We start from the raw sequence: 10,194 nt of genomic DNA, 5'->3' as shown, positions 1-10,194 counted from the left end.
TTCTCTTCTTGCTGTGTTTTGCGGGTGGACATTGGTTATTTTCAAGGTAAATCCAACATATTCATCTATATTTTGATGAAAGTACATATCATATGTTATGAGGTACATTACACAAGAAATCGGGTATACATGTGTTATAATCAGGTATACATGTACATTAATCGAGTACTAAAATTCATGTTATATGTCAATTTCATGAATTTTATATCTCTTCAATTAGAGTACTCGATTTATGTACATGTATACCTGATTTTAAAACATGTATAACCGATTTATTGTGTATTGTACCTCGATTATTTAATATATATACTCAATCAGACATTTTATGGTCTTCGAAATTGACATAATAACAATTTCTTTATAGACGAATACATATGAGATACAATACTTCACCAAGTAAAGTAGAAGGATGGATATCATTTTATAGTACCATCACTTGATGTGTTGTACAAGAAATTCTAAAGCGTACAAGATCACTTCTCTTCTTGCTGTGTTTTGCGGGTGGACATAGGTTATTTTCAAGGTAAATCCAACATATTCATCTATATTTTGATGAAAGTACATATCATATGTTATGAGGTACATTACACAAGAAATCGGGTATACATGTGTTATAATCAGGTATACATGTACATTAATCGAGTACTAAAATTCATGTTATATGTCAATTTCATGAATTTTATATATCTTCAATTAGAGTACTCGATTTATGTACATGTATACCTGATTTTAAAACATGTATAACCAATTTATTGTGTATTGTACCTCGATTATTTAATATATATACTCAATCAGACATTTTATGGTCTTCGAAATTGACATAATAACAACTTCTTTATAGACGAATACATATGAGATACAATACTTGACCAAGTAAAGTAGAAGGATGGATATCATTTTATAGTACCATCACTTGATGTGTTGTACAAGAACTTCTATAGCGTACAAGATCACTTCTCTTCTTGCTGTGTTTTGCGGGTGGACATAGGTTATTTTCAAGGTAAATCCAACATATTCATCTATATTTTGATGAAAGTACATATCATATGTGAGGTACATTACACAAGAAATCGGGTATAAATGTGTTATAATCAGGTATACATGTACATTAATCGAGTACTAAAATTCATGTTATATGTCAATTTCATGAATTTTATATATCTTCAATTATAGTACTCGATTTATGTACATGTATACCTGATTTTAAAACATGTATAACCGATTTATTGTGTATTGTACCTCGATTATTTAATATATATACTCAATCAGACATTTTATGGTCTTCGAAATTGACATAATAACAACTTCTTTATAGACGAATACATATGAGATACAATACTTGACCAAGTAAAGTAGAAGGATGGATATCATTTTATAGTACCATCACTTGATGTGTTGTACAAGAACTTCTATAGCGTACAAGATCACTTCTCTTCTTGCTGTGTTTTGCGGGTGGACATAGGTTATTTTCAAGGTAAATCCAACATATTCATCTATATTTTGATGAAAGTACATATCATATGTGAGGTACATTACACAAGAAATCGGGTATAAATGTGTTATAATCAGGTATACATGTACATTAATCGAGTACTAAAATTCATGTTATATGTCAATTTCATGAATTTTATATATCTTCAATTAGAGTACTCGATTTATGTACATGTATACCTGATTTTAAAACATGTATAACCGATTTATTGTGTATTGCACCTCGATTATTTAATATATATACTCAATCAGACATTTTATGGTCTTCGAAATTGACATAATAACAACTTCTTTATAGACGAATACATATGAGATACAATACTTCACCAAGTAAAGCAGAAGGATGGATATCATTTTATAGTACCATCACTTGATGTGTTGTACAAGAACTTCTAAAGCGTACAAGATCACTTCTCTTCTTGCTGTGTTTTGCGGGTGGACATAGGTTATTTTCAAGGTAAATCCGACATATTCATCTATATTTTGATGAAAGTACATATCATATGTGAGGTACATTACACAAGAAATCGGGTATAAATGTGTTATAATCAGGTATACATGTACATTAATCGAGTACTAAAATTCATGTTATATGTTAATTTCATGAATTTTATATATCTTCAATTAGAGTACTCGATTTATGTACATGTATACCTGATTTTAAAACATGTATAACCGATTTATTGTGTATTGTACCTCGATTATTTAATATATATACTCAATCAGACATTTTATGGTCTTCGAAATTGACATAATAACAACTTCACCCAGATAATGACTTGGTGATCCTAGCGTGAATATATGAACTACTCTACGTTGTGCTGAATTGACAAGTCATTGTACTCGATTCATGTGTTCATTATACTCAATTTATGGGTACACTGTACTCAATACATTTGTACATTGTAATCAATTCATATGTATGTTGTGCTCAATATATTCATCTATTGTACTCAAATCGTGTTTACATTATCCTTGATTACTTAACCAATGTGTAAATTATTCTAGATTATTTAACTTATTTACTCAATTAGACATTTTACGTACCTCGAAATTGACACACTACAACTCTAGATAATATTATATCTTGGTGATCGATGGAAGAGATATTGTACTCAATAAACGTTTAAATTATCCTGGATTATTTAACTTATATGCTTAATCGGACATTTTACGTACTTTAAAATTGACATAATAACAACTTCACCCAGATAATGACTTGGTGATCCTAGCATGAATAGATGAACTACTCTACGTTGTGCTGGATTGACAAGTCATTGTACTCGATTCATGTGTTCATTGTACTCAATTTATGGGTACACTGTACTCAATACATATGTACATTGTAATCAATTCATGTGTATATTATGCTCAATTTGTGTGTACATTGTCCTCGATTAGTTAAAAACTATTGTGTGTTTACTAATGTATGACTAAATATTAGATTAGTTAGATATACTCGATTATTTAACATTTGTACTCATAGTTACACATAATATACCCAATGAAGCAATTTTTGTACTCAATTTTCTGTTCTAAATTGATATGTACCATTTAAAATACCACGTAAACCAAACTCTGAAAAGTGAACAAATGATACACCAAACTTTCCCAGAAACAAATAAATTTTAACAGAAATAGATATTGAAGTGCGTAACAGCTAACACAAAAACGATAATAATCAATTGTGTGTCTTCATTACATAATTTAAACCAACAAAACAACATAGACTTGAAATGTTCAAACTCCAGTACTACTGTAACTTCTTAACCATCAGAATAGTGAGGAGTAATTAATTACTCAAACTTGTTTTTCAACAATCCATTTTCATCAGATAATATTGTGGCTGCCAAACGTGCTCGATAAGTGTCCATCTTCACATCCTGTGCATAGCTCCAGATCTCATCTGTGTCACGGGCTAGACACTCCAACCACATGCATGCATAGACGCCACAATCGAGGGTTGCACCTTGTTGATGACAAGGTTCTCTTAACACTGGCTCACTTATAAGGTCGAATCCCCATAAGTGACGTACGGAACCAACCAAAAACTTTGTCTGCAACAAACAATACTTTCAAAATTTAATCTAAATTTGTAAATATATTATGGTTAAACTTACATAAACTTTGGCTTTCCCAACTGCGAATGGATCATGCATGGAGTTCCACAGTTTAAATATCCCTTCATCTCTTTTGTAAACCAACAAAAACCAATGTCACCTGTCATTCATAGGGAAAATGATGTATCTGCATCTTCTAAATAATTCTCCAGTCAGTTCCTGCAGTCTACCCATCGTGACAGATGTCATCAGTGAAAGAAAAGCTCCATAATCATCCCGATGTACCATCGATCTTTTCCCATGTTGTTCCAATTTCGTAAGGACTTCTTTCTACACATTCAAGAACACATTTACTCATTTATCTTAATAAAGTAAAACGAAAACAAAAAAAACGTAAAACTCGGACTACTACAAACCTGCACCATTGTGTCCATGCAATAAATCTCAAATCCATGCTGGAAACTTTGCTTTTGCATAATTCTCATGTAAACATTAATTATCTCAGACTCAACAGGATCACCAAAAAGAAAATGACATAATATCGGTCCACTTAAACTCATAACCGTATCTTGACAAACGACAACACTACAAAATAGAAAATTCAATTTCATTAAAAAAATTAGGACACATTATTACGAAAATAAGAAGAAGAAATATACGGAAGATCAATGTACTCCAATTTTTTTCTAGCAAGAAAGTTTGTCACCAATTTTCTCTCTTCATCATCAGCTTCTTCATGTCCACAGAAATCTGATCTACCTTGAAACTCATCCATGGCAACCTTGCCAGGAGTATTGCCTTTCTTCTCAACGTCTATAACTTCATGTCCAAAAGTGGCGATATATTCAGCAATTTAACAGAAAATCCAAACATCAATAACAACAATAGTACTGAAAAACAGAAAAACTAAATTAAACTTAATACAATCGATTTGGAAATAATTGACACTTCATTTACCTGTTTTGTCACCTTCCTCTTACGTCTTGGTGTAGAGCTAGGTGGAGTAACAAACATGGAGGCCTTTTTTTTTCTTCACACGATCATCCCTAGCCCTCACATGATCTGCAATTGAAGATTGAAAATTAGTTTTCTTCTTCACTTCAGAAGTAGCAACAAAACTACCACCAATGCTCTCATCAACCGAAGCATTCAAAGAATGGGATTCATCTAACTCTTTCTTTTCTTTAGCCAAATCAGAAACAATTTCTTTTACCACTACGTCAACAAAATCACTAAAGTTAGCTCTTGCATCATGTGCTAACTCAGAAGTCATCTTTTCTTCTGTTTTTCAACATTTTCCTCAGATTCAACAACATTGTCACGTTTATCCACCACAAACATTTTTCCCTTCATTCTACGTCGAACCTTTTCACCCTCTAATTCAGCACATCTCTTTCTCAGCATCTTTATATCATTCATTTGTTTCATGACAAGTTTCTCAAAACGTTTTACTTCAGATTTATTCGTTTCTTGCTTTAAAACAATATTCATGTCCACTAACAACTTCTCCTCCTCACAAAATGGATGTATCGACAGAACCTATTCACAAATAAAAATAAATACAACTGTCAATCAACTAAACATTAATTTTGCACAACTAGATTAATAAACTAAAATAATTATAAGTACCTGAGTTGAATCTATGCGTTTCAACAATGCTTCAGTGTCAGCTGCATTTAGTGAGATCTTGCTTTTCCCCCAACAAAACAACCGAGGGTAAACATTTAAACCACGCCTTACTCCTAAAATTGGGAATATCTCATATAACCAAGCCTAAAACAAAAAATAAAATAAAAGTTAATGAAAAATACTAAGATCATAATTAGTAAAGCTGAATACCAACCATTAATCCAACCGTGCATCCATCAACATAAAGCTTTTTCCCGATCTGACATATTTCTCGATATAAAAATCGGAAGGCAGCATCTCCCCAAGCATATTTAAAAAATATCGTAAGATCATCGAGATAAGGAAATATAAATCCAGGAGTGATATAATTGCCCGTGGGAAATATTATGCAGTTGAAAATGAACAAAATGAAAGTTCTCACAAAATCATCAATATCACATTCATCGTCACTTCTTGCAAGGAAAATCAATTTTTCATAAATAGCTATTTGCTTGGCATTGGTGACCTTGCCGTCAAAATGACGTGTCAAATATTTGGACTCCATTTTCAGGTCCAAGTCAACTGGTTGTCCAATGTGATGTAGGCCGAGCACAAAAGAGAAATCAGCTGATTTGAAAGGGATGGTAATGTTATCACCAACAAAAAAAGAACATGAATCACCCTGAAATCTGTTTAGAAAATAATCAATCCGCCCACTACTAATAGCAAGGACTGACATATCAATCCATTTGGCGAAAGGAGTATCATTTATCCGACTCATATGCTGCTCACCTAGAATTGACTTCAATTCTCCCATCACAGTTTTAAAATAAGGAGGGGAACATCGTGAAAAAAATTCTTTACCACTCTTCTTCTCATGATAATCATGAATTAGTTTGTCTTCTGCAGTAGTTTCTACATTAAAAAACAAAAAACAATTATACAATAATGATTAGAAACACAATTACAAAAAAGAAGAAGAAACAGAACATAATTGCATATACACAAAAACAAAAAATAGCATTTAGACATGTCTATTTGATCTACAAATCTAGCCATGGTATTAGACGCAAAAAATTTAATTGCACTGGCCACAACAGTAGACGGTAAAAAAATAATCACATAAAAATTGAATTGTGCATAACACAAGGATTCTGGAACAACAGCTTCGAAATCAAGCACAACTACTAATTTTTGAATTTAATCAAAATTTCATAAAATATTAACAGTACAACTAAAAAATTGAATGGATAACAATATCAAGAACAAAGCCTATAAATTGGGGGAAAAATGTTGTCAATAACCTAAAACAAGCAATAACAGTTTCAAAACCACAAAAAAATTTCCACAATTAACAAACCCTAGACATTGATGAAAATGTGGTTCTCGTTCGTACCTTGCTTGGATTTCTTCTTATTTCTAGTTCTTCGACATTTACTCGAGGTGGTAGCTTCTGCAGATTTGTTTGCCTTTTTTTTCCCCATTTGCTGCGTCTCAGTTGAAGCTTTCCCTCTTTGTCATGATATCCTTTCACTCGGCCGAACAAGCTCTGAAGAAGAAAGGAGAGAAGATATAATACAATAATAAAGTAATAGTATCAGCAAAATTATATAAGTAGGAGGGTAGTAATGGGCTTTAATCAAATATGAGGGTAATTCGGTATTTTCATCTTTATTGGGAAGTTTAAACATATAAATAAAATTTGTCAGGCATTGAATATAAATATATTGACTATTGGGTACTGACCGTAAAGTTCAGAACTCAAATAGGAATTTATGGGCAATTTGCTGATGAAAAATTGAATTTGAAACTAAATAAACTATGTCGGTAATTTGGCTAGTCACTAAAATTTTGTTTTTTAATTTCGATATATTAAAAATTAGTTTTGATTTTTACTTTAGTTATATTTTCTAATATTAAACTACTAATCCTCATATAATACAATTAATGTTTAACAGTATGAGTACGATTACTGATTAATTGTATATAATTAATCAATTTTTTATTACAAATTTTATTTTATTTTTTGGGTAAATATATGTAGTTTTCTCATAATTTAAATAAAATATCGAGGCAATTTACGAGTCATTATTATATTATAATATAAATACAAGTATGGTTTAAAGTATAACATGATTTTATAAGCATGTTATAAATATCAAGTGAAATTATCGTTATCTTTTTAAAATTCTGAACAAATTAACCATTCTTCTTAAACACACAACAGATAAATATTGCAATATCAACAATAAGATAATCATGGAGAATTAAACGATAATCTATAAAAACTTCACTGAGGACAAAAATACACTTGTTTATAAATTTATTTTAAAACAAAGAGATAAATTATTGCTCGTAGAAGTCAAAAACAGAAAGAGGAAGAAAAAAATACCTTTAAAATAACCAACATTCAGCTAATAAACCATGTCAATATGAATGAATTCGTTATTATTTTTTAAATCTTATGATATTTATTTAAAAATTGTTGATTGTTCAAAGTAAAAATTTACGGTAAAAATTAAAAATCTCAAACTCTCAAAATATATCAAACTACATACTTTATAAAATTTTATCTCTACTCAGTTGTGATTTTCTTCACACATTGAGAGACCTATTTATAGAATTTCTCTGGAAATAATCCAAAAATAAATACATCATTACATACATCATCACACACTAATTTTAAATATTTTCAACTTTCTTATTTTCAACATTCAACTTTCTTATTTTCAACATTCAAATATTCCAACTAATATTTTTCAACACTCCCCCCTTGTGATGATGATCATCATACAATGATTGTCTTCATTACGTGTTTTATATTGCCTCGTTAAAAACCTTACTAGGAAAAACCTATTGGGATAAAAATCATAGTAAGGAAAAAAGAGTGCAGTCACGTAAACTCCCCCTCATGTTAACACGAACGATTCTTCACAAATTTCGTAGATTGCGTATCTCAATGTTATATATATGTTTTCTGAATATTGTCGTAGGAAGTGCCTTTGTGAAGAGATCTGATGAGTTTTTACTTGATTGAATATAACGAATATCAATATTTTTATTCTTCTCAAGCTTTTGTGTGAATGCGAAGAACTTAAGGGGAATATGTTTAGTTCTGTCATTTTATGTATCCTTCTTTTATTTGAGCAACACATGCAACATTATCTTCATATAGTGTCACGGGCTTTTTGTCGAATGATAATCCGCATGATGTTTGGATATGTTCGGTCATTGATTTTAGCCACACACATTCACGGCTTGCTTCATGTAGTGCAATAATCTCGGCGTGATTTGATGAATTGTTACAAGTGTTTGTTTCTGTGAACGCCAAGAAATTTCAGTGCCTCCATGAGTAAATACATATCCGATTTGGGAACGTGCCTTGTGTGGATCAGATAAATACCCAGCATCAGCATAACCAATTATGCTTTGATTGGTATCTTTTGAATACAAAAGTCCCAAGTCTGTCGTTCCTCGTAGATAACGAAATATATGTTTAATTCTGTTCCAGTGAATTTTTGTTGGATATAAACTAAATCTTGCCAATAAATTTACAGCAAAAATATATCAGTGTCTTGTACAATTTGCAAGATACATAAGGGCACCGATAGCACTTAGATATGGTACTTCTGGACCAAGAATAACTTCGTTATCTTTACATGTACGGAATGGATCCTTTTCTATGTTTAATGATCTAACAACCATTGGAGTACTTAAGGGATTTGGTTTATCCATATTAAAACGTTTAAGGACATTTTCTGTATAATTTGACTGGTGAAAAAATATTCCACATTCTCTGTGTTCAATTTAAAAACCAGACAATTCTTTGTTTTTTCAAGGTCCTTCATTTCAAATTCTTCCTTCAAGTACGACACAACTTCTTGAATTCCCTTATTCGTTCCAATGATGTTTAAATCATCAACATATACAACAATAATTACGCATCCAGATGTTGTTTAATGAAAACGCAATGGCATATTGAATTGTTTACATATCCCTTTTTCATTAAGTATTCACTTAGCCGATTATATCACATTCGGCCATATTGCTTTAACCCATCTAATGATCTTTGTAATTTCATAGAATAACCCATAAAAACTCATTTGTATCCAACAGATTTTACACCTTCATGTGTAAAGACTATAGGCCCAAAAACGTTTTGTTTATTTAGCGAATCAAATTCAACTTGGATGGCGTCTTTCCATTTTATCGAGTCCTCCAAATGATTTTGGTTCATGATCTTCATTGTCATTTATGATGTCAAATGATACATTGTAAGAAAATCTCATAAATTTCTTTTATATCTTTTCGGTTCCATATTTTTCCAGTATTAATATAATTGATAGAGATTTCAAGATTCTCATCAGTTTGTGGTTTTGACGGAACATTTTCATCATCATGTATTTCTGCCGGAATTTCATTCTCTATTTTGTGATCATCGTGTTTCTCTATGATTTTTTTTTCGAGAATTTTTATCCTTGGAACCAATTGGCCTTCCACGCTTCAGGCGTTTTATGACATCATGAGTATCTTCAATTTGTTTCTTTGGAATTTCAATTCGAGCATGGGCATTTACAGCATGTATATATGATTTAGTTACCCTTTTTGTGTCTGCAAATGCATCTGGTTTCTGATTTGCTATTCTTTGCAAGTGCACAATTTTCTGTACATCTTTTTCACATTGTTTAGTTATTGGATCCAGATGTATACCATGTAATTTCTTTTTCGATATTTTTCTTTTCTCCCCCTAACATTGGGAAGATTTCCTCATAAAAATGACAATCAGCAAAACGTGTTGTAAACACATCGCCTGTCTAATGCTCAAGATATCGAATGATTGATGGGCAATCATAATCGATATAAATTCTGATCTTTCTTTGTGGTCCCATTTTTGTTCAACATCAAACCAGATGTAGTCTGTCGTTCTTCCTCCAAGAACAGATATTCCAACAAGACCAAGAGCCATCAGTTGATCCATCAACGGAGAAGGTGCAATAGGCACATATACCATACATCCAAAAATACTCGGATGAGA

The 10,194-nt window shown here is 31.4% G+C and overlaps 1 protein-coding gene across 4 annotated transcripts; it reads right to left on the bottom strand.

Moving 5' to 3' along the window:
* Window positions 1-3,593: 3,593 nt before the first annotated feature.
* Window positions 3,594-6,590, bottom strand: LOC142530287 (uncharacterized). Of its 4 annotated transcripts, XR_012816110.1 has the most exons (5): window positions 5,395-6,590; window positions 5,181-5,324; window positions 4,226-5,090; window positions 3,968-4,136; window positions 3,594-3,881 (listed from the first exon to the last, which is right to left on the bottom strand). XR_012816110.1 is itself a non-coding variant. In XM_075636046.1 (3 exons), exons 1-3 carry the CDS (start codon window positions 5,974-5,976, stop codon window positions 4,821-4,823), a joined length of 996 nt encoding a protein of 331 aa, XP_075492161.1. In that variant the 5' UTR covers window positions 5,977-6,590; the 3' UTR covers window positions 4,211-4,820. The 4 variants fall into 4 exon arrangements, 1 of the variants encoding a protein (XP_075492161.1); XR_012816111.1 differs by lacking the exon at window positions 3,968-4,136; XM_075636046.1 differs by lacking the exons at window positions 3,594-3,881; window positions 3,968-4,136 and having other exon boundaries at window positions 4,211-5,090.
* Window positions 6,591-10,194: the final 3,604 nt, after the last annotated feature.

The sequence above is a fragment of the Primulina tabacum genome, chromosome 17 (genome assembly GCF_025594145.1).
Source record: "Primulina tabacum isolate GXHZ01 chromosome 17, ASM2559414v2, whole genome shotgun sequence".
Lineage (NCBI taxonomy): Eukaryota > Viridiplantae > Streptophyta > Magnoliopsida > Lamiales > Gesneriaceae > Primulina > Primulina tabacum.
This window is presented reverse-complemented; position numbering and strand designations above follow the sequence as displayed.

Coding starts and splice junctions, on each gene's coding strand:
- LOC142530287 (XM_075636046.1), bottom strand. CDS start 5,976: ATGGGAGAATTGAAGTCAATTCTAGGTGAGCAGCATATGAGTCGGATA. Junction 5,325..5,394: donor GATGCACGGTTGGATTAATG/GTTGGTATTCAG, acceptor TTTTTGTTTTAG/GCTTGGTTATATGAGATATT. Junction 5,091..5,180: donor AACGCATAGATTCAACTCAG/GTACTTATAATT, acceptor ATTTGTGAATAG/GTTCTGTCGATACATCCATT.